At 42.7% G+C, this 24743-nt stretch overlaps 1 protein-coding gene across 1 annotated transcript in view; it reads left to right on the plus strand.

Moving 5' to 3' along the window:
- FKBP5 (FKBP prolyl isomerase 5) overlaps window positions 1-24743 on the plus strand; it is a 109736-nt gene that overhangs the window by 48161 nt on the left and 36832 nt on the right. The window contains exons 3-5 of the mRNA XM_061632488.1: window positions 4477-4621; window positions 7430-7572; window positions 10975-11089. Coding sequence (XP_061488472.1) covers window positions 4477-4621; window positions 7430-7572; window positions 10975-11089 — 403 coding nt within the window. The remainder of the gene's footprint in view (window positions 1-4476; window positions 4622-7429; window positions 7573-10974; window positions 11090-24743) is intronic.

Below are 24743 nucleotides of genomic sequence, written 5' to 3' on the forward strand. Positions count from 1 at the left end.
TATTTGTTGTGGGGGGTGGGGCAGAGCTAGAGCTGGGCCCTCACCTGCACCCTCAGGTGGTGCCGGTGGTGCCACGACCCTCCTCCTAATGGCCAGATCATTAAAATCATCGCTGTCCGGCAGGACAGGTTTTTCCCCTTTGGACTGAGTCATGACCATTTCCAGCGCACATTCTGTTGGCGGATTACGGCTTACTGCCCTCCACCCCTCTGCATAATGCCAAGAGTCGGCCGTCTCTGGTAAGGCATCATACAGAGTGGATATTAGGTGACTGATTTTCTTATTGTCCCAAGTCCCACCCGGTGGCCACGAAATTCCCAATTCCACCCAATCAATAAGACAAAACTGTTCTAATTTCTCCGGTGTTGGTACCGGACCCCCCGCCAAAACAACCCCAATTTTGAAGCTCAAGAAATCACTCAATACGCATTCAAGCGGTGTTTTACCCGGTTTTCCCTTTAAAGGCTGCCCACCCCTCCGCTTCGTCTTCTGGGCTGTCCCTTTGGCAACGGCTTTCGACGCACCTTGTCCCATGCTTGGGGTATTTTGGTGTCTAATACGAAACGCTCGTCCTTCAGGTGACAAAAACCCAGCCTGTCTGTCTGTAACTATTTATCAGGTGACCCTCCCGGTCCCCGTTTCCCTTGTCAAGTGACCCTTTTTTCGGTCCCTGGTTCCCCTTCTTTCTTTCTCAGAACACAGACAAGGACTTACGGACAAAAACAGAAAGGACAGACAACTTGCGCTTCCCTGCTGTCGTGGCCCAGCCTCTCACGAGGACGCGGAAAACGCACTACTGGCCGGTCCGCTCTCGCTTCAGGATAACCGTTAGGATTCGTCCCGTCTCATGCACACCTCATACACACTCTTACATCCACAAATTTCTTCGGCCCTATTCCGGGCGACTTACCCCTTCCGAAGTCTGGCTTTACTCGTTTCGATTTCTATGGAGAGGCTTGGCGCTTACCCCGGCGCCCCGGCGCGCCCGTCAACCACGCGGAACAGGCCTCAACAGGGCCCGGAGCGCTCTTTCCGCTCGGCCACGTCGCCCCGGAACGCCGTGGAGCGCTCAATTGCCTGTCCCTTTGTGGTCGCCAGTTGTAACAAACGCCCACAATATTCGTTTTATTGTTAGGCGAGGATCCGCTCCCAAGTACAAGGTTTCAATATTACTCAAGGAACGACGAAACGGTCTTAAAAGTAAAGCCAGAGTTTTATTGAAGCACTTGCATGTGGAGAAATGAACAAAGCCAAGTCTGCTCCTCCCTGGACGCAGCCAGGTTTTTATACCGTCGGCCCCATATACATCATGCATACATTAACTCTTTGTCCAGCCTACCTCCTTATTCCAGATCTTTTTCCATATAAGGTCTGGTTGGCCCTTTGCCACATTCCTTAGGCAGGCGTTGTCTCCTCACTCAGCGCCATTGAGAATACTTGTGAAACCGGTTTTGCAAGCCAGGTTAGTTTACACAGACAGCAAGATAGCCAGGCCAGCTTATGTAAACAGCAAAGTACGTGCCTATGGAATGTTCACTAAGACACCGGTATTGTCTTTATTTTCCTTAAGCCAAGCAAATTCTACAAAAGCCAAATAAGCATTATTTCTTGTTCATTATTTTCTACAACATCAGTTTTACAAATTACCACACTTCATTTTATTTTATTGTATTCATAACTTGATCCATTCCAAAGGCTTGTGGGTAGAGGGGGGGAGAGAATAACAAGATGCTAAAAACATCTCTGAGATTCTCCTGTAAGGCACAGAAGAAGTGAGAGACCAGACTGCAAAGGACCTACAATGCTTCTCCCAGAAACCAAGGAAAGCTCCTTCTCCTTGAATCCAGCTTTCCTTTAAAAAACCAGCTGAGAATTTTAAGATGTTGAAGAAGAAAAAAATCTTACATAGTTTTCAGAAGGTAGTCAGGTTGGCTTTACTGGGTTTCCAGGGAAATTAAGTTGAGGAGTAGCCAATGAAAAACCTTTCTCTCATCTTGCAGTTCTATATTGGCGCATAAATTATAAATGTAAAATGGTGGTTTTCGGTAGTCTTAAAAAATGCAATGGTGCAGAGAAATGCAGATGAGTCTCTAGTATACTGAGCCCAACCTATTTGGGGCTTTTTAGATCACAAGCAGTGCCCTGAATACAGCCCATAATAAAGGGACCAGTGTAGATGTTGGAGCATTGGTACAGCAGAATGTAGTTGGCAGAATGCTGCATACTATGAGCTCAAACTCATATCATTTGAGCAGGGTGTGTTATATTGAGTAACGTTGAGTCTATCCTCAAAGTTACAATGACATGAACAGTATAGATGTAAGGCCTTCTTACCTGTCTGGGCAGCCAGGCACAGCAGTGAATTTAGGAGCACACCAAAGCTATAAACCCTGAGTTAGGGTGCAGATTCTTTCTTGCCCCAATATCTTAAGTCACATGATTTGCAGATTCTCATTATTTCAGCCATATCAGGATTCAGTTTCAATCAGCTTGCTCTTATCCATTCTCAACACATCAAGACCACAAGACAGGCTAGATGATAAAGAGTAGTTTCAGCAGTGTATCTCCTAGCGGTCTTGCCCAATGGTGTCAACCATCTTGCCATTCTCTTCCCTGTAGAATTTCTGTTTCTGCCCTGTGCCCTATTCATGTCCTTGTGAGTTGCATAAAGACTATTTTTTTTCTCTTTTACTTCAGCCTGGTCTACTCGTGTGGTGGAATGATGTAGTAGAGTGTACTATATCACTTCAGACCGTAAATAGAGGATACCATTTTGGAATATTCCTTTACACAAAAAATTAGCACATTGGAGAGAGAGATTTCTTTAAAAAAATTATACCTAACTCAACAACCTCAACAATGGTTTCTTATATCATTAGTAGTAATATTATTTCCATTTGTATTGCGCTTCCTATATAAACATGCTCAAAGCGGCTCACAACAGAACAAAAATACAAATTACTGCATCAGTAACAATCAAATACTAAATCATTTAAAAACATAACAATCCAACAAATAACTCAATTTGATTACATGAACATTATAATGTTTAAAGTTACAACAAAACAATCAATTAAAATGTATCAGTCAATGACAAACATAATAAGCATTCCAACACAAAATACAAGAAAACAGTGTGCCACCCCAGCTCAGAAGTTACAGCCTCTTCCAGTAGCTATTGTTGCTGCTGGCTGTAGATGGTTCTCAAAAATAAAAGCAGTATCATCTTGATAAAGGCACAACAATCATAACATGTAATAAACATTAAAAATGAGATTAAAAAACAGCAGCAGACGGTCCAATTTAAAACAGCATATAGATTTTTTAAAAACCCTAAATTTATTTATTTATTTATAATTATGTTTATATACTACCCTCTCACAAAACATCAGGACAGCGTATACAGCAACATAAAAACATTTAAAAGCAATACAAAATAATCATTAAAATGACTGGCTATTCAAATTATGTTAAAAGCCAATTGAACAGCAGTGCCTTCAGATGACATCTGAATATCATAATCTCAATCAGTCAAAATTTATTGGTTAAAACCATTGATTATCACAACAAACAATAAAACAAATGCAATGAGAATTAAAACAGAATTAAGCACAGATCTATAAAAGCAACTGGTAGTCAACCCTTCAAATGGCATAATAACCAAGTCCAGCTCCAATTTCAATTTCTATCATGCCATTTTCTCATTTTAGTTTCACTAGAATGTCTTAAAAGGAGCCATATGAATGGTCTGGGAAAGTCACTGTGAAATGTCACAGCTAAAAAAGGCTTGCCCTTAAGAAGTGACAACCCATCTTACCACAGAGGGTGATGGAAGCACTCTGAGCTGGTCTACTGACAAAGATCTTAATTAGTCAGTTCGTATGGGAGCATGTGGTCCTTCATGCCCTAAACTGTTTGGTATTCTAGTCTGGCCCACGTCTTGTGCTAATTTCCTATTTGTGTGGATTTTTTTTTAAATCCAGGGAGCTTTAAACAGTATGACCCCCCAACTGCAGTCTGGAGTGGGTATAGTTCATTCTATACCTCATTCTGCTATATGTGTAAACCAGACATGATCACATGATGAACAGAGATTTGGGCATATAATGTTATCCTATGTCTGTAATATGTGCTGATTTACTGTCCATTTTATCTTAATCGACCCTCATCGTGGCTGATTGACTATGCCCATAGGACCAGCTTTGGTAGTATGAAGCATCTCTGTATTGCTGGGTTAAAAAAAAATGAAAACTAACAGATTGAGCCTCACCAAGTGCAGTAGTATCCTCTGGAAAGTTATTCATATGAAATCCCTCAGTTGCACTCTGGTGATAGATTTTCAGCTGTCCCTCATTTCTATATATGGATGCAGAACATGCATTTACAACTCCTTATCTTACATGGAAGACCCTTTGGAAGTGATCAGACAACGCACATGAATTCTAATCAACTTCATTTTTCATATCTTCATTCTAGATTGTGAAGAGGCCAGGGAATAAGGATGAATCTCCTATGATTGGAGATAAGGTTTATGTCCACTACAAAGGAAAGCTGGCCAATGGGAAAAAGTTTGATTCCAGCCGTGACAGGAATGAGCCATTTATCTTCAGTCTGGGCAAAGGTAAAGAGTGGAAAAGGTGGAGAAAGGTAAAGAGAGCCTTGGGATATAAAAGGGGTTCTTGCGAATTAAATGGCAGTTTGTTTGTTTATATTCCTGTTTTCAGAAAGACTGTATGAACAAGAGCAAACGGGGAAAGGTCTGATTATTGGCTGATGGCTGCTGCTGCTGCTGCTATTCAAGCATAATTACAGAGCTACAAAGGGAGAATCTCATTGTTCAGCCTGCCTTCTCAAAGGCAGAAAGCTGTGTGATTGTATGAAGCTGCCTTCTACTATTTGCCTATCTAGCTGAATGCTGTGTATTCTGACTGGCAGCACCTCCCTTAAGACTCTGACAACATTCTTCCTCAGCACTTGGTACCAGAAAGGGCACCTCGAAACCCACTCATCAGGCCTCCAATATTTAATCATAACTGGGAATCTGTTTAGTGGCAGAAAGAAAAGAATAAAGGAATAGTCATTGAACGATAACTCAAGAACAATTCTTTGAAATTGCCAGCAAAATGTTAACTTCTCAGTTTCCTTTTAGTGAAATTTCTCAGTTTCCTTTTAGGAACACAGTTGTACTGAGAGTATTGAAACACTTCTATTTTTCCTTCTGATGTGTCAGAATGTAGGAAAACAAAAAAATGTTAATCACACAAGATGTTGATTTTTTAAAAAATGGTTTCTGTTAAACTCTCTCCAAGAAAAAGATGCAAAAAGAAGCCTTTTAAAATTTATTTTGATGCTAACTTTCAGAGAGGAAGTTGTGTTTGTCTTAGCATCTAAAGCTTGTTTAAGCTTGTGGCACCTTAAAAACTAGCAGATTTGTTAGAGTAAATGAAAATTCACAAAACTCTTAGGGCCTTGTCAATATTATCTGAGGTTTTTGACTCCTAAGTTCACCTTCTGTATCTGAATTCAGACAAGAATGAGAATATTAATTCTGGAAGCATACAAGAAGAAATGAAAACAGCTGTCACTGATGGCGTTCAGCCTCCCCAGTCACTGAGGAGGACATCCTTGGAGTTGCCTCCAGATAATGTCCTCTGCTTCTCAGCTGCAAAGGGTTACATTGAGACACATGTTCTATAGCTGTACCCCAGCTTGGAAAAACCCTTGCTTAACCGACATGTGAAAGATTGAACCTGAGAATCTTTCGGCAGCAATGAGATCTGTTCTTTTTGACAAACATTTAATGGTTTGGAGAAAGTATGAGTTTGCTTTCCTTGTCTTTGTTTTTGATTTTATAAGTTTTGTTATGCTTTGTGAGAATCAATTGATTGCCTTAAATGAATAGTTGCAGCTCCATAGTCCCAACAAATTGTTCTTAAGGTCCTTGCTCATATCGCCATGTTTGGAACTCATATGTACTTCATCTTTGCTGCTTCCCTTTGGATACTTTGCTTTTTATTCTATAAATCATCTTGCTGCAGTTCTTAAATGATAGATGCCTTTGCCTTATTCAGACATAATGACCTGGTTCACATGTCACTTTAAACCAGGGATGGGAAACCTGAGGCTCAGGGGCCAAATGCAGCCCTCCAGGCCTCTCTGGACTCTCCCCAGGCCACATCCATTCCCAAGCCCTGCATCATACCCTCCTTGAGTGTTTTTGCCTGGCCTGAATGTGTGCTTGAACTCTGATAATGCTTCTTGCTTGCCTGGATGGAGAATAGAGAATGGTGTTGTAGAAACTAGCTTATCTTATAAAGCTAAAATTTATATTAGTTTTGCTCTACCCACTTTTACCAACCCACCATTGCCATGTGGCTCCCAAAATGTTCCCCAGATAAGACTGCAGCCCATGGGCTGAAAAAGGTCCCCCACCCATGTTTTAAACCATAAAGATTAATTATGTTTAAAAGGCAAACATGCAGCATGTTAGTGTATGGGGCAATAATAACAGCTGCTTCGTTCCTTCTCCACATTTGTTGCACTGCCAGGAGCTAAGCCATGGTTTGCCTTAATATTACACCTGAACCCAGGTTCATGGCTTGTCTGTCATCGAACAATCCATGAACGTGGGTTTGGACATATCGTTCACCCAAACCATGGCTTGGCACCATGGTAGCAGCAGGAGTGGGGAGAAGTGAAGCAACCACAGTTTTTGTGCTGGGCACCAGCACAATGTGTATTCACCTTTAAATCATAACTAGGATTTAAACTGATAAGTGAAAGCAGCCAATGCTACACCATGGTTTAGCCAGAGCTTGGAAAAGTTACTTTTTTTGAACTACAACTCCCATCAGCTGGCTGGGGCTGATGGGAGTTGTAGTTCAAAAAAGTAACTTTTCCAAGCTTTGGGTTTAGCAGTCATTTGAGAGTCTGGTTTGATATCCCAGTTTGTTACCTGTTTTGTTGTTTCGTGCAAGCAACCGTTTCCTGTATTCAGATGAAATGGAGAAGCTGCAGCTTGTTCTCAACCGTGATCAAAACTTTTAAACCTTTTTTCATGCATAAGGGAGGGAGGGAGGGAGGGGAAAGTATGTGAGGCCAAGGCTCGCTATTGCTCATGCATATAATGCTAAAGCATAGTTGTGTCTGAATTGGGCCAAGACCATCCTTGCTTAAACAGATGCTGCTTTCACATAGCAGGGGCTGCAAAAATAAACCACAACTTACTTGAATAATTATCTGATGCAGAAGTAATAGAAACATAAAACTTAGTATTATGGATTTTGCTTAACATTTTGGTTATTTGACCATTACAATGTACAGTACATGTCTAAAGTGTAAGTGTAAACGTTTTTTATAGAAGAAAATAAATCTGTGTCTGGTATGCTTAACTGGCCAATTTTTTTTAATTTAAATTTTGTGTTATTAGGCCAGGTCATCAAGGCATGGGATATTGGGGTTGCCACCATGAAAAGGGGAGAGATCTGCCACTTGCTGTGTAAACCAGAATATGCATATGGTTCCGCTGGAAGTGTCCCAAAGATCCCCTCAAATGCAACACTCTTCTTTGAGGTAAGTTTTTTTTTATTTACTTAACTTTATTTTTATTTATTACATATATATCCCACCTTTCCAAAGGTAACAATAAAATGGAAAGTGAAATACAAGATAATCAAATATAAAGACAGGCAAGTAGAGCATCAATAAAGCAACATTCAATTGAACAAATTGCAGCATTTTTACAGTGGTCATAACAAGTCAGTTTATGATGCTTAAATTCTGTGCGTAGACATTTGAGGGGGATATATTATGAGGCTAACAGTACAATCTTATACATGCCTACTCTAAAGTAAGCCCCACTGAGTGCAATGAGACATAGTTCCAGGAAAATATGCAATGAATTGCAGTGTTAGCGTAAAAACTTTGTTCATCTTTGGCTGTTCTCCATTAATTAAAAGATAAGTAAAGCAGTGGCATGTATGATTATTACATTCTTGACCTCCTATTCAGATATCATGGAATAAATTACATTCTGTGTTAAATTCTCAATTCTTAAATATGAAGAATATTTAAAGGAAAATTAACTATTATAGTTGTCCTCATCAGAGCACTCCTAAAACAAGTATCTTTCAAAAATAATACTTACTGAGAAACAGGAAGCTGTTCTTGCATTCATGGGCCAAAGACTAACTGATATTAGGCAATTTATTAATGCATAGATGGCTGCAAATCTACAGAACATTTAGAAAGGGAAGTTGCAAACCTCCTGTGGCAGTTAGATCAATTCCCTGAATTTGAAGCATCTTTTAACTGAAAGCACAAGAAGTACAACCAAAACTGATAAGCCATGTGGAATTGGAAATACTGCTAAAATATTATCTGTCAGCTTTCAGACCTTTGTAGAGTAATGGGCATTAGCCACAGAGTGAGAAAGAAAGAAAATGATAAATGGAGAAAAAACACTTCTAAAATTACAAGAAAGATGGCCAGTAAAATGTGCTGCGTTCAGAGGAGCAAACATAATCAAATTCATACCTTAGACTTAGCATGTGGTTTCTGTTCAGGTACAACATTTTTTAAAATGTAAAAACTATTAATTCCAACTCCATCCCATGTAAAAACTATGAGGCAGACAAAGTTAATAGTTGCTGGAGTGGAGAGGTGAATGGCATCTCCAATTAATACGTTATAATGGTTGGAAACGGAATTCCCTCCCCTTAAATATTAGGTTATCTTTTTGGCACCTTTTGAAGACTTTCCTTTCAACAAGCCTTTTAAGTTGAGACCTATCCCAATCTGCATCTCTGTTGGAATTGCTTTTTAATGTGTGTGTTTTTTTAAAAAAACACAGTGTTTTTTAACCCTTTTTAAAAGATGTTTTTAAAGTTGTTTTGTTTTGGTGTATTTTAAGGTCTGTTTTTATGATGTTTTGATGTGTTTTTAGCGCTTTTGTTTGCTGCCCTGGGCTCCTGCTGAGAGGAACGGCGGTATATAAATAAAATAATAAATAAATAAATAAATGATTGTTTAAGTCGGTTGGTTACCTAATTAGCATAATTTGCCAGCAACAGTAGTCTTGCAACACAATGTGCAAACATGCTGTGCTTTTAACATCAGCCTACCTACCTTTCTTTTCTTTTTCTTTTTCTTTTTAAGAAAAACAGCTTCTAAAGGTCAGGATTGAATGGTAAAGCAATAGGGAAGGGATGCTTAATTATTTTAGTGCCTGTCATTTCTCCACTGGAGCCAGACATGGGGAATAAAGCTGTTTTGGGGAGAATGTTGAACAACAATATGGTGTGCATGGAAAGAAGTATCCTCTTCTTCCCACTCAAAATCATCTCCTGTCTCAAAATTTGTGTATTTATTTTTAAAACTAATGTTGTGGTTCTGTTAGCTTTTGTGTGTGATATGTAGCTAGCCTCCAAGCTTAGGGCTTATCAAAAAAAAATTAGGCACAATACAATCAGTTTCAATCTGCTACCCTCTAACGACCCTAATCTTGCAGCAATAGTGTTGCTGTTCAAATGTAATGGAGGGAGAAACCTTGCTGAGCAGGAAAAACTCTACATGTTTTTAAAAATGTTATATGCCTGTTAGAAAGTGGGCAGGCACAGATTTCAAAGTTTAAGAAATCAGATTGGGAGGAAAAATGCACATTTGGGGAGAGTATTTGTTTTAAACATCTTAAGACTCTTCATAATTGTGTGGACATCATGCTGGGGTGGGAAGAGCTGTGGTTTTTATAAACAAATTCATGAGCATTGTGCAGTAGAGGCACGTTATGACTCTGGAGGCTATGGCAGAAGGTGAGTGCAGAGGTGGACACCCTGGGCTGGCCTGTCCCTCTGTCCTTAACATAAGCATTCATGATTAAGAGTGGGTAAGTGGCAGGTACTTTCTGCTTCTCAGCCAGTGCTGGCTTCCCACTGCTCTCCCCTACTTCCTCATAGGAACGTATTTTCCAAGAAGGAACCATTCTCCTTTACTCCTTTCCCCAACTTCTCCTTCCTTTCCAGAATACTAATTATTATTTTTAAAACACAATGTGTGCTAATGATTCCTGGGAAAAGCCACCCCTGCATGACTATTTCCAAAAGCCTTTTCTGTTTCTTTGTGTTTTGTTTACGTCAGAAAGCAAGGACAGAGAGAAGACAGATTGGGGGTGGGGAGCTCATTCTGCCCACATCATATGAAGCCCTTGCCTCACCTCACCACAACTTTTGCCTTCCAGTAATTATTTCCAAATTTGCACATATTCCCATATACATTTATGCCAGTTTGCACCCTCTTGGTCTGTGCCCCAGGTACTTGCGCAGCACCTAGCAACACTCCCAAGTGAGGTGCACAGTGATTTGCTCATTAGCCTGCTATCAAGCTGTTAGTCACCACAGTCAGTGGAATATTTGAAAACAAAGTGTCAAAACTGCATCCTGGGATTTTTTAATAGTATGCAATGTAGAAGACAAATTGCACCCTAAATCTGGGGAAAAGTTGTTTCCAGATTTCTACAACATATGACTTCTTCTAGTGAGGCATGCAGATAAGATAGTATGTGCTATGTCATGGGACTTCACAAGCTTGCTTCTCTTTCTCAGTGTTTTGTCAAACTCTTCATAATTGGGCACATTTTGATCCCTAGTCATTGGATCTAATAAACTCTAGTGCAGTGCTGATTCTTATGAGAACTCTGTTTGCAGCTGGTGCTTTTTCACTGCTTATGGTAAATCTGTCTGATAAGGAGATGGCCGTCCATGCAAAATCTGTTTGATAAGGAGACGCCACAGTTGGAGTGAAAAATTAATATAGCACTTTTTTCATAGGTTGTGGGGGGAGCATCTGATTAGAAGACTGGTCATGTGAGTCAGCCCTTAGATCCAATGCTTGTGTGTCTTGTCAATTATTCCAGCCCAGGTAGTTTATCATTCATTTGAAGTTTGGTCTTACTGTTGTTGTTGTTACTGTTATTTTCAGATTGAGCTGCTTGATTTCAAAGGGGAGGATTTATTTGAGAATGGAGGTATCATCCGCAGAATCAAACAGAAAGGTGAAGGATATTCCAACCCTAATGAAGGAGCTGCTGTACAAAGTGAGTGTTTGGATGCAGTACTGCAACTTAACAGCTGACTGCAAGAGCACTGATGGCCAGTGTTTGGAGCATTTGAGTTCTGGGGGATTTTTGCTGTCTCTGTTCATTTACCAGCTCTTATTCATAGAGACAGAAAGATGTGAACCATGCATACCCTAGTTTCCTGTTTTATTTGGGATCTCAATTTTACACTGTTAGGAGTGTTGAAAGCACAATGTGTCTCCTTTCAACTAAGCACTGGCTTTGGAGTTGGAGTGGGCTATGGAGGCAATTTAATTAGACTGAACTTTGTTACAACCTGGGGTATTTTGTGGGGGTGGGCATATCTGTTTTTCAACATGTGTATGCAATGATGTTCATGTGATTTAGCCACATCAATGCTCTTAATAATATTAGTTCATTTCAGATATCATTATTGGCACTTTGTCATTTTAATGTTGTGTTGTATGAGTGAGGATTGTGTTGTGTGTATGTTAGTTTGTGTGTGTATGAACTTTTTTGAGTTTTAATATGTGCCTGGGAGAGAGGATTTTATGTGTAGCGGGGAGACTTTCGGGGGGCCCAATTAACATAGTGACGGGTAATGGGAGGTATGGTGTTGGGAGGAGAACATGCCAGGTAAGGGGAACTCGTCCCAGACAAGTTGTGTCTGTGCCTCGTTCCGGTTCTCCTCATATCCACAGGCTTTCGGGTTGTCCTATCAGCCAGCTCTCGGATCTCCAAGTGCTGCTTTTGAATGCCAGATCGGTATATAATAAAACCTCCCTTGTCCATGATATAATTGTGGAGGAGAGTGCTGATCTGGCATGTATTACCGAGACCTGGGTGGGGGAGCAGGGAGGAGTTGCTCTTTCCCAGCTTTGCCCACCCGGGTACATGGTACAGCACTGTGGTAGATCTGAGGGCCGGGGAGCGGGGGTTGCCGTGGTCTATAAGAGTTCTTTTCTTCTTACCAGGCACCCTGTCCAGGCGGTGACTGGTCTGGAGTGTCTCCACCTTGTGTTGGGTCACCGAGACAGATTGGGAATTCTGTTGGTGTACCGCCCACCTTGCTGCCCAACAGCTTCCCTAGCTGAGCTGACCGAGATAGTCTCGGAGGTACTGTTGAGATCCCCTAGACTTTTGGTACTGGGGGATTTCAACATCCATGCCGAGGCTGCCTTATCTGGTGCAGCTCAGGACTTCATTGCCGCCATGACAACAATGGGGCTGTCTCAATTTTCTACTGGCCCAACGCATGTGTCGGGACATACTCTTGATTTGATCTTTGCCACTGGACATGGAGATGGTGACCTGCAGGTGGGGTGTTTTTCATCTACCCCATTGTCATGGACAGATCACCGCCTGCTGAGATTTAGGCTTACGGCGACCCTTTCCCTCTGCAAAGGTGGGGACCTATTAAGTTGGTCCGCTCCCGGAGACTAATGGATCCTCTGGGTTTTCAGAAGGCTCTGGGAGATTTTCCGGCTGATAAGACTAGTGCTCCTGTCGAGGCCCTGGTCGAACTGTGGAATACGGAAATGACCCGGGCTGTTGACACGATCGCTCCCGCGCGCCCCCTTCGATGTAGAGCTCATACAGCTCCGTGGTATACCCCGGAGCTGAGAGTGATGAAGCAAGAGAGGAGGAGGCTTGAGTGCAGATGGAGACAAACTCCAGACGGATGCAATCATGCCTTGGTAAGTGCCTCCACTAGGTTGTATATGGAGGCAGTAAGGGCAGCAAAAAAGTGCTATTTTGCTGCCTCTATTAGATCATCTTTGTGCCGACCTGCGGAGCTCTTTAAAATAGTACGAGGGCTTTTACTTTCTGGCCCTCAGGATACTATAGTATCATCTGAAGCCCGCTGCAACGAGTTTGCGGGGCACTTCCAAAATAAAATTGCATGCATCCGTAGGGATCTTGACTCTAATATTAGGACAGTTGATTCCATTGAGGTACCCAGATCACGGTCTTGTCCTCAATTATTGGATGAGTTTTAGTTGGTGCAGCTTGAGGAAGTTGACAAGGTGCTTGGACTGGTGCGCGCAACCACGTCGGTACTGGACCCTTGCCCCTCCTGGCTAGTAAAAGCTGGCCGGGATGGAACTGCCGGTTGGGCCAAGGAAGTGATCAATGCCTCCTTGAGAGAGGGAGTTGTCCCTCATTGTCTCAAGGAGGCTGTAGTGAGACCTCTCTTGAAGAGGTCTTCCTTGGACCCAGATAACCTGAACAACTATCGACCGGTAGCGAATGTGCCATTTCTGGGCAAGGTCTTGGAACGGGTGGTTGCCAGCCAGCTCCAGGCGCTCTTGGATGAAACCGATTATCTAGATCCGTTTCAATCCGGTTTTAGACCCGGTTTTGGCACGGAAACAGCCTTGGTCGCCCTGTATGATGACCTGTGTCGGGAGAGGGACAGGGGGAGTGTAACTCTGTCGATTCTCCTTGACCTCTCAGCTGCTTTTGATACCATCAACCATGGTATCCTTCTGGAGAGACTCGCGGAGTTGGGAGTTGGGGGTACTGCCTGGCAGTGGTTCCGCTCGTACTTGGCAGATCGTCTCCAGAAGGTAGTGCTTGGGGAACATTGCTCGATACCCTGGACTCTCCATTGTGGAGTCCCTCAGGGATCGGTACTGTCCCCCATGCTTTTCAACATCTACATGAAGCCTCTGGGTGCGGTCATCCAGAGTTTTGGAGTGCGTTGTCATCAGTATGCTGATGACACGCAGCTCTATTTCTCCTTTTCATCTTCTTCAGGTGAGGCTGTTGATGTGCTGAACCGTTGCCTGGCCGCGATAATGGACTGGATGGGAGCTAATAAACTGAAACTCAATCCAGACAAGACTGAGACACTGTTAGTGAGTGCCTTTTCTGCACAGATGGTGGATGTTCATCCTGTTCTGGATGGGGTTACACTCCCCCTGAAGGAACAGGTTCGTAGTTTGGGGGTTCTTTTTGATCCTTCCTCGTCACTTGAGGCTCAGGTAGCCTCGGTGGCTCGGAATGCGTTCTACCACCTTCGGCTGGTAGCCCAACTACACCCCTATCTGGACGGTGACGACCTCGCTTCAGTTGTTCATGCTCTGGTGATTGGACTACTGTAATGCACTCTACGTGGGGCTGCCCTTGAAGACGGTTCGGAAGCTGCAACTAGTGCAAAACGCAGCAGCCAGACTGTTGACGAGGACCACTCGGTCCTCACATATTACACCCGTTCTGGCCCGTTTGCACTGGTTGCCGATTTGTTTCCGGGCCAGATTCAAGGTGCTGGTATTGACCTATAAAGCCTTACACGGTGTGGGCCCGCAATACCTGATGGAACGCCTCTCCCACTATGAACCTACCTGTGCACTTCGTTCGTCATCTAAGGCCCTCCTCCTAGTACCGACCCATCGAGAAGCTCGGAGGGTAGTGACAAGATCCAGGGCCTTTTCGGTGGTGGCCCCCAAATTGTGGAATAGTCTCCCCGAGGAGGTACGCCTGGTGCCTACGTTGATATCCTTTCGGCGCCACGTTAAAACCTTCCTATTCTCCCAGGCATTTTAATGTATTTTAAATACGTTTTAATGTTTTGGTCTTTCTAATTTATTTTATTGTTGTTATATATTTGTATTTTATATTTTGTGATTGTTGATTTATTGTATTATTTTATGTTGTACACCGCCCAGGGAGCCTTTGGCTAAGGGCAGTTTATAAATAAAATAAAATAAATAAATAAATAAATAAATATCCTATTATTTATTTATTTATTAGATTTATATCCTGCCCTTTCTCCCAGTAGGAGCCCAGGACGGCAAACAAAAACACTAAAAACACATAATAAAAACAGACTTTAAAATATATTAAAACAAAACAACCATTAAAACATACTAAGACAAAACATATTTTTAAAAGTTTTTTAAAAGCTTTAAAAACATCTATTTTTTAAGAAAAGGTTTAAAAACATATTAAAAAGCAATTCTAACACAGACGTAGACTGGGATAAGGTCTCTATTTAAAAGGCTTGTTGAAAGAGGAAGGTTTTCAGTAGGCTCCAAAAAGATAACATAGATGGCACCTATCTAATATTTAAGGGGAAGGAATTCCAAAGGATAGGTGCCACTACACTAAAGGTCCATTTCCTATGTTGTGCAGAGCTGACCTCCTGATAAGATGGTATCTGCAGGAGGCCCTCACCTGCAGAGCGCAGTGATCGACTGGGCATATAAGGGATAAGACAGTCTTTCAGGTATCCTGGTCGCAAGCTGTATAGGGCTTTATACACCAAAACTACAACCTTGAATTTAGCCCGATAGCTAATAGGTAGCCAGTGCAATTCTTTCAACAGTGGGGTGACATGTTGGCAATATCCTGCCCCAGTGAGCAGTCTCGCCACCGCACCTTGCACCAGCTGCAACTTCCGGACCAACCTCAAGGGTAGCCCCACATAGAGCACATTACAGTAATCCAGCCTGGAGGTTACCATTGCGTGGACAACAGTGGTTAGGCTATCCTGGACCAGAAATGGCCATAGCTCTCTAGCCAGCCAAAGTTGGTTAAAGGCACTCCTAGCCACTCAGGTCCCCTGGGGCTCTAGAGATAAAGATGGATCCAGGAGCACCCCCAGACTACGGACCTGCTCTTTCAGAGGGAGTACAACCGTATCCAAAGCAGGCAACTGGCCAATTATCCAAACTCATGAACCACCAACCCACAGCGGCTCCATCTTGCTAGAATTCAGATCCTGTTTACTAGTCCTCATCCAGCCCACCACCAAGTCTATGCAGCGGTCAAGGGCTTGCACGGCCTCTCCCAATTCACATGTTACAGAGAAATAGATCTGGGTATTGTCAGTGTACTGCTGACACCTCACCCCAAATCTCCTGATGACCGCTCCCAAGGGCTTCATATAGCTGTTAAACAGCATGGGGGACATGATGGTACCCTGCGGCACCCCACAGCACAACTGCCAGGGGGCCAAAAGACAATCACCCAATTATATTCTCTGAAAATGACCCCGAAGATAGGATTGGAACCACTGTAAAACAGTGCCTCCAATACCCATCTCACCAAGTCGGCCCAGAAGGATACCGTCGTCAATGGTATCAAAAGCAGCCGAGAGATCAAGTAAGAATAACACGGTCACACTCCCCCTGTCATTCTCCCAATAAAGGTCATCCATCAGGGCAACCAAGGCCGATACAGTCCCATAACCAAGCCTGAACCCCGATTGGAATGGGTCAAAATAATCCGTTTCATCCAAGAATATTTGCAATTGCTGTGCCACAACCCTCTCAATCACCTTCCCTAAGAAGGGGCTATTGGTGGCCGGGCAGTAGTTGTTGCAAACCAATAGGTCTAGGGTGGGCTTTTTCAGGAGCGGTCGGATCACTGTGTCTTTCAGGGAGGCTGGAACCACTCCCTCCTGCAACAATGCATTGACCACATCCTGGATCCGCTCAGTGAAACCCCCTCGGTAAGCTTTATTAAGTCAAGGAAGGCAAGGGTTGAGAGGACATGTTGCTGGCCACATTGTCACAAGCAGCTTGTCCACATCATCAGGCTGTATCAACTGAAACCATTCCCAAGAGGTTGCAGCAGATGTTGCACTGGACACCTCACTGGAAAATACAGTAGATGTGGATGAGGCATCAAGATTGCTACGGAGGCGAGCAACTTTACACTCAAAAGTGCCTTGCAAACAATTCTCAGTGGGCCTCCAAAGGATGTAAAACTCCTTATCCTGGAGCTGATGTCAACAGACCTCTGACAATATGGAAAAGCTCCACTGGATAGCTTGAGGATGCAATGGTGGCAGAAAAGTGGGCCTTCTTTGCCACGCTCACCACTGCACAGTTGGCACGGTTATGATGTTTTACTGGTGCCCGATCAGCCTCACAGCATGTCTTTCAGCACTGCGCTCTAGCCATTGTCCAGCCTATTTCATTGCCCTTAGCTCACTGATGTACCATGGTGCAAACCGGGCTCCACAATGCCGGAGAAGGCTGTGATGTTCCTGCTTATAGTGTAAATATGGTAAGTGCTGTTTATATAGAAGACATATGGTAAGTGGAGTGAAAGAGGAGGGGGGAGTACATGAGCAGTAGAATGCCGGATGATTGGCTGAGTGTTTGAATGGCTGGGAGTATAAATGGAAGAATGACAGTTGAATCTGGGTGGATGTTGGGAGTGTGGAGAAAGAGGTGTTTGAGGGTGGAGGTCAGGAGTGTGGAGAAAGAGGGAGTTGGAGTTCTGATTAATAATAAGTCAAGTACAAAACAGGAATAGATGAAACCATACGCTTGTGAAACATTCTAAAACTAATCTTGTTATTTCTGATATTTAATAAATACTTATTTGGTTTACCAAAGGCCTGATCCTTGGCTGGGGGATATACGTACCAGAAGGGAGGGCAAGGTAATTACCAAGGCTGAACAGAAACAGTATCTAATGGTGGCAGCGGTGAAGGGAGGAATAATAACAATTCAAGTATCCAGAGCAACCCAGAGTTGTATGCGTTATCTATAAAGATACAAGGGGGTTGGGAACAGCATAAGCACGCAGTCACAAAAGTAACCAGCTAGAGAGGGACTCAGGCAAAGTCTCTGGGAGTATTGGTTATAGGACGTGATTGGTGGTGCTGCCTAGCAGGGGGATCTAGTGAGATCTGTGCTAGAGCGGAGTGAGAAACCATATAAAGGACGATCCGGACTGGTGGTATCCCTGGTGGTGCCTACTGAAAGGCAGTAGCCACAAGCAGGTGGGAACCTGACAGGGAGAACCAGGGGGAGGACGTCACAAAGGCGCTCAGGCAACCTTGTCAAAAGCCCTACTGGGAACTCCCCCAGGGCATTCAAGAATCCTGTGGATTCCTTTAGTCTCCAGGGGCAGACCATCTTAATTTGTCCATCACTCCTGCAGGGGAGGATCGGAGCCATAAGTCTAAACGTCACCATTTTTGATATGATATGGTATGATATGATATGATATGATAGGATATTATTGTTCTGCTGTTTGTCTGTATCTTGATTATATGTGTACTCTGTAGTATTGCAGTGGAGACCTATAACTGTGATGATGTGGGTTCACCAATAAAGAGCACAAAGGTGATAGTTCTTATATGCCAGTGCCGCTATCTGTCAATCTCAGCCCCCATGTCAAATGTGGAGATCGTAATACTGAGTGGTTTTAATGCCCACTCTCTTCTAAAATATGGTGATAACACATGACTGCTTTGCAGGGTTGTGATAAGCCCTTCCCTCTGCATCATTCTCTGCACCTGCAGTATGAGGATATTGTTGGGAGTAAAACACCAACTCATGCTACAAGTGACCTCAACCGATGGGGCAATAGACAGAAAGGCAATCTAGTCTTCCCTCTGCCAATTCCTTCTCTAAAATGTTCATTGTTTTTGCAGGCTATAAGGAATTGGCAGAGGGAAGACTAGATTGCCTTTCTGTCTATTGCCCCATCGGTTGACACACACACACACACACACACACACACACACAAAAACTCTAACAGATATTTCTGATTTCCCTTTCTCTAATATGGAAAATAATAGTTGATAGCATCTTTCTCCCTGCCTAACAGAGGAAGCATGGCAGGCACAGGAGCTTTTAAAACTTTTAGAAACCTAAATAATTCAGATTTTCCCCACATAAGACCTAGGTTTGAAAGAGCATAAAATTCTGTCATTGTTTTGCTTGCACATCTTTTCTTCCAAAATCATGTTCTGTTATTCTGTTTTTTAACATTATAATTCATAACAAATTAAGGTGTTTTTTAAAAAAAGCAAAAGCAAAAAAAATTGCTTCCACTTTTTGAGATGGGGGCAGCACAAAATCTGCCAAATCACACCTATGATCGTTTTCATTTTCTCCACTGTCTCTTTCCAGTAACTGTCACTTTTACCCTCTAACAAGAGGGGGAAAATGGCATTAAAAGTAACTAGAAAGTCTGTCTTCAGACACAGGAATTGCCAGTCTGTTTTTATAAGCTTTTTCCACCCTCAAGAGGATTATAAGAAGTTGTACTGGGAGAACTAACTTGATTTTTGCAAAACTGGATTATTATTTTTCTCGTTGGCACATTTTTAGGGCCATGTTTAAAGATGCCATCAAAAAACAAATACTGCAGTAAAAGCCGCTGTTGTTACTTAGCCACAATTGCTGCCCAGGCAAACACCAAACCTGTCCTTTCAGCCTCATAATAATAATACTTAGTATTTGAATAGAGCTTTCAAGTGTTCAAAGTGCTTCACATGCATTATCCTTTCAACAACCCTGTAAAGTAAGTCAATGTTCTTATTCCTCATATTGCAGGTGCCATGCTGAGGCTGAGAGGTAGTGGCTTGCGTAAGGCCACCTGTTGAGTCAAACTAGGGGTTTTCTGATTTTGTAGCTCAGTTGCTTAGCCACTATGCTAAACCGTGTGTTTCAACAATCAGATTTTGCTCATGTTCTCATGTGCCCAGATTCCTACAGTTAATTTTCCCCATGCCAGCCTATCTTCCTTCCACTTCTGCCTATCTCCTCTTTCTCCCCTCCATTGTGAAGTCCATTATGAACCCAGCCCTTGCACCTCCCTCTGCTTTTTCATCAGCTTGAAATAGCCACTTCCTCCATGAGTTTTTGCCCTCTGTTTCTTCTGAATTCCATGTTTCTTGTCCTTGTCACAGCTGAGATTCCATACAGAAGATGCTTGATCAAGATGTAGACTAGCTTACCTGTGACCCTGTGGCCTTTTCTTGGTAAAGGCTTTGATATATTTAACAAAGATCCACTGAACGCTTTCAGTTATTTCCATCTGCCAGGGAACTGGGGTTTTGGATAATTAGATTAACTCACTTCATGATATCTTTTTTTACCCCTCTGCCCCTCTCTCTCTATTCCATAGTTTCTCATAGCTCATATTCGTGCAAAACTGGATGAACATATATTTTACCAAATATATACTGCATATGAAGTTTCATTTTCACTGCATTTACAAAAGTAGTGGCAGATGTTTGAGGATTGTTTTTTGGCTGAAAGGCTGGATATTAACAGTCAAAGGGCTTTGAGAGACAGTTGGGTGCTTATTTGAGAGTCTGTACCAAAGGCCTGTCCTCTTCTGCTATCTAATTCCTACCTCCAGTTCAGAACACACTTTTCTTTTTGTAAATCCTATTGTATAAACCAGATGTAGGAAATCCAGCACCCTCCAGATGCTGAACTAAAATTCCCATCAGTCCCAGCAAGCATGGCCAATGGCCAGAGATGAAGGCATTGTAGTTCAGCAACATCTGTTCAGCCAAAGATTCCCCACATCGTATAAACATTAAGACTTCTGGCTTCTGAGCATTTAATCTAGGGATAGGCAACCTATGGTCCTTCAAATCTCAGCATCCATGACCATTAGCTGTGCTGGCTGGGGCTGATGGAGTCCAACTCCTGAAGCGCCACAGGTTTACCATACATAGCTTAATGGAAAATATTGTAAAAAGAGAGCAATTAGTTGTTGAGGGGAGAGGTTTGCTGGTATGTCACCTGAGTTTGAGTCATCAGACGGTAATCAACTACTTTTTGCACTAGCACAAGGATTAGCATGTGTACCCCATGCTATCCCCAAATCTGCTCTGGAGGGTTGGAGGAACCCCCAGAACAGATTTAGGAGAGGGGGGAGATTGTCCCGTTGTGCAAAGATATATTTGTGCACTGATGCACCTTCTGTTTAGCAATATTTTGAATTCAACCCATAATAATCCTTTTTCTGTCATAAGGCCCCCTGTGGTATTAACTATAAACCAGCCTAAATTCTGCAACTGTCTGGTTTTGGCTGCAGGGTTTCTAATTTGTAAATATGATAATAATAGAAGATAGAGAAATGGATACTCCAGGCTATAGTGTCCTCATTTACAATGTCCACATGTTGTAGCTCAGTGGTAGAGCACATACCGAGCAAGTAGAAGGTCCCATGATCAATCCCCAGCATATCCAGGTAGAGCTGGGAAAGGCTCCTGCCTGAAACCCTGGAGAAACCCTGCTGCCAGTCAGTGTTAACAATACTGAACTACATGGACCAAAGGTCTAACTCAGAATAAGGCAGCTTGCTGTTCTGGAAGCACAGTTGCAATGATGGTGCTGTGGCCAGCATCATGGAGTGTCCTTTATAAATCTCAGCCCCATGGTTTTTATGTGATTATGATTACAGTCTTAACTTAAATAACTGAGTTTCCATCTGAACTGATTCTATCAGGCAGGGGTCACCAACCTTTTTGGACCAGAGGGCACATTTCAAATTTTGAGAGAAGGCTAAGGGGATAGTTACAAATACATGGTTGCTGCCATGGGGATGTGGCAAAATGCAACATGACTGCCATGGAGGACATGGCAAAAGGCATGTAGTGGCAGGCACATTTGTGATAAGTATCTTAAACAGGTAGCATATTGTCAGTTTTATGTTGCCTCTCAGTCTTTTCTATCATTTTGAATGTTACATATTCTTCTCCCTACCTCCCTGATGATTGAGGTTCACAGTAAACACCTGCTGAAGTCAGTGGATTTATTTCAGGTTTAAAAATATGTCCAAGAAGAGGAGCCTCAGACCCAGTAGAGTAGTTTGGTGGAAGTTTCCATGCAGGGCTGGCTTCAGGCATGACTGGACCCTTGGGCACCAACCTGCCCTGGGCTCACAGCGCTGTATGCCCCAACACCCCCTCCAGATACAGGTAGCCTGGGTCTTAAATAGGCAGGCCCACCCCACTTACCTCCTGCATCAGTGTGCATACATGCATGGTAGTGGGGGCATCAACCCCTTAGGGATGCCTCTGATGCCATCTTGGGTGATAGCAGGTGCACACAGCACTGGGCGTGTGAAGTAATGCGCTAATGTGACAGTTAGGTGAGGTGTGATGCCTGTATCGGGGGTGCCTGGGAACTGTCGCATGACCCACCGCTGCCACAGATCACGGAGTGGGAGTTCTACCCTCCCACCCTAAGGATGGAACTGGATCTGGGTACATGTCAGGCCACAACTCCCACATCAGAAAAACAAACCAACAAAACTTCCTTCATAAGCTGTGGTCCTCCTTTTTCTTATCAGGTTGCTCTTTGTATGCTGGAAGTATTATGGTTTATCATGCAACAGGTAACTGATCTTTCTAAGTAATACTTATGGGTTGACGTGGGATAAGAAAAGTTTATTTGGTATGATCTGATGTGTGTGTACTCAAGTGAGTATGCATACAGCAAAAGCCTTTTCAGTTGGGATTTCAAAGCCCAATGGGCATTCTGAGTAGTCATGTTTAGTTCTGAACGGTAAATTAATTAGCAATTTGTACTTTGCTTGATATTTTGAAGTACTTTATTAATTTGGAAATGTTTGCAGTGTTTTAGAGATTTAGTTGTGTGGTTCATCCAAATAACGTAACTTAAAACAAAAATATTAATTTAAAAGTTAAATTTCTTTCTATAGTACAACTGTTTAGTGAGAATCATGGAAATAAAGCTATCTGCAGCAGTGTGCAGAATGCATGAGTTTGTAACCCAGGGGAAGTTGTGTTTTAAAAATCAGTTGCCTCTTAAAACAGCCAAGTGCCCACCTTCCTGCCCCCAGTTTGTACCCATATTGTCTGTAAATGTTTTACATTCCTGAAATTGGAAGTGGATGGCAGGGAGATGGGATGTTATGAAGAAACTAAATATATGGTTACTACCTCTGTTTATTGTTCCAGGAGATAAATGCCTTTGGGTTGAGAGTCACATTTCAGACTCGTTGTCAGCTACTGTGAAGTGGAAATGTGCTGATAATTTGACTTGAATAGAGCAGGTTGGCAGAAAACCAGAAGAGTAGTTATGATCGTATTTTGAAGCCAGGCAGGTGGTAAAAACACAGGCAACTGTGCATTAACTTATAAGGTTTCCGCTGCATTCCAGTAAAACCCAGTATTAACTTGGGACCTAATACAAGGATTTCTGACATTACTGCTATAATTAGAATGGGAGAAAATATGCATGTAACAGAATGAAAGTCTCTGGGCTGGATTTTGTAGACAGTGTTATTAGCTTGACTGATAGGGTATAATTCATATCTCTGCTTCCTAAAACACAGGCTGCAGTTGAATATTTGCATTCCAAGTCTTGTTGCAGCTCCTCTGCTGTTTTAATCAGAGTACAAATTGCTGTCAGTGCACAGAGTTCATGTGCCAGCCACATTCAGAACACAGTGTTCTGTGCTCTTCAAAACAAAATTGCTCTAGGCACCGAGAGAACAATAAGTTAGCTCAGCAGCTGAAGTGATGTTCCCTAGTCTGGCTAGAGTTTCTTACTGTGTAATCCAAGCATAATTCTATCCAAATGATCTGTTTTAGACAGCATTTAAGTAACTTTGATAATCAAGCTGTGGAGTTTTTCTGATATGTTTATACAATTCATATGAAATCATTTCCTCTAATAATGAACTCACTTATTCCCTCTAATAGTGAGCTCAGGTAGTTCAAAATGCCAGTCAGCTTGGAAGCAAAAAGGGACCACCCCAAAATAAGGGACCCAGTGTGCAACAGCTGTGAAAAGCAAATTACATGCTAGGGATCATTAGGAAAGATATTGAAAATAAATCAGCCAATATTGTAACACCCTTATAGCACCCATGGTGCTATCACATTTTGACTACTGTGTACAGTTCTGGTAGTTTCACCTCAAAATAATATTGGGGCAGGGAGGAAGGTGCAGAAGAGCAATCCTATAATTAAGCTACATCAGGACTGGAGATACACCACTGCTGCTCTGACAGGATGGTTGCAGTATCCAATGTGTGCTATGTAAATTTGTATATTTGTTAAGCAGAGAATGACAGCTGTCTGAAATGCTTGTGTGCCAGTGTGTGCATTTACCTAAGAAAGCAGGCTTTTACCCTGCATTGAGATCACTGACACTTAAGACTTAGTAAAATAAGAAAAGCTACTTTATTTATAGAAATACATAGTAGATAGAAAGGCATACCTAGTTCTAACTAACTAAGTTGGAGGCGCAACACCCAGACTTGGGAGTTGCCTTCATGGCTAGGAGAGAGAGAGCAGAGACAAAAGTGTCTCCTCGCTCCCAGACAGTCGGAGAAGAGAAGAGAGGAAAGGGCGGAAGGAGGACAGGCAGGTAAGATCCCTTTAGACGTATTAGTCTAGCAACGGAAGGAAGTCAGTCAGCATCACAGGTAAAGGTAATCAAGCCTATCCATCTGGAGGACCCTAACTCTATCTCCCTTTTGGAACATAAACAAAAGAACAAAACAGGAGTTGCCCCACTTCCAACACTATGCCCAGGAGGGAAGGGGGAAACACACACACCACACACACACCACACACACACAAAATTAATTTGATGGGGACATGCATCACATGCCCCTCCATCCCACCAGATTACACTACTTCACTCTCCCTCCATCAGTCCCAGTGGCAATGAGAGGGACATTTCTTGTGCTTGCTTTGAGACTGGTGTAAAGTTGTGCCATCAACAGGGGCAGGGCCGTGGGTTGAAGGGGCATAGGATATGGTGCAAGTGTATTCCTCTGAGTTATCCATGTCTCCCCATAACTAATTCTACTAGTGTATTATCAGTGGCAGAACAGCTCTGTTGGCAGAGTCATCATTATAATTGGCAATCACTTGTGGCCAAGTAAGGTATGCTTGGAAGACACCTGTGCGTGAATTTGTTTT

The sequence above is a fragment of the Rhineura floridana genome, chromosome 6 (genome assembly GCF_030035675.1).
Source record: "Rhineura floridana isolate rRhiFlo1 chromosome 6, rRhiFlo1.hap2, whole genome shotgun sequence".
NCBI lineage: Eukaryota > Metazoa > Chordata > Lepidosauria > Squamata > Rhineuridae > Rhineura > Rhineura floridana.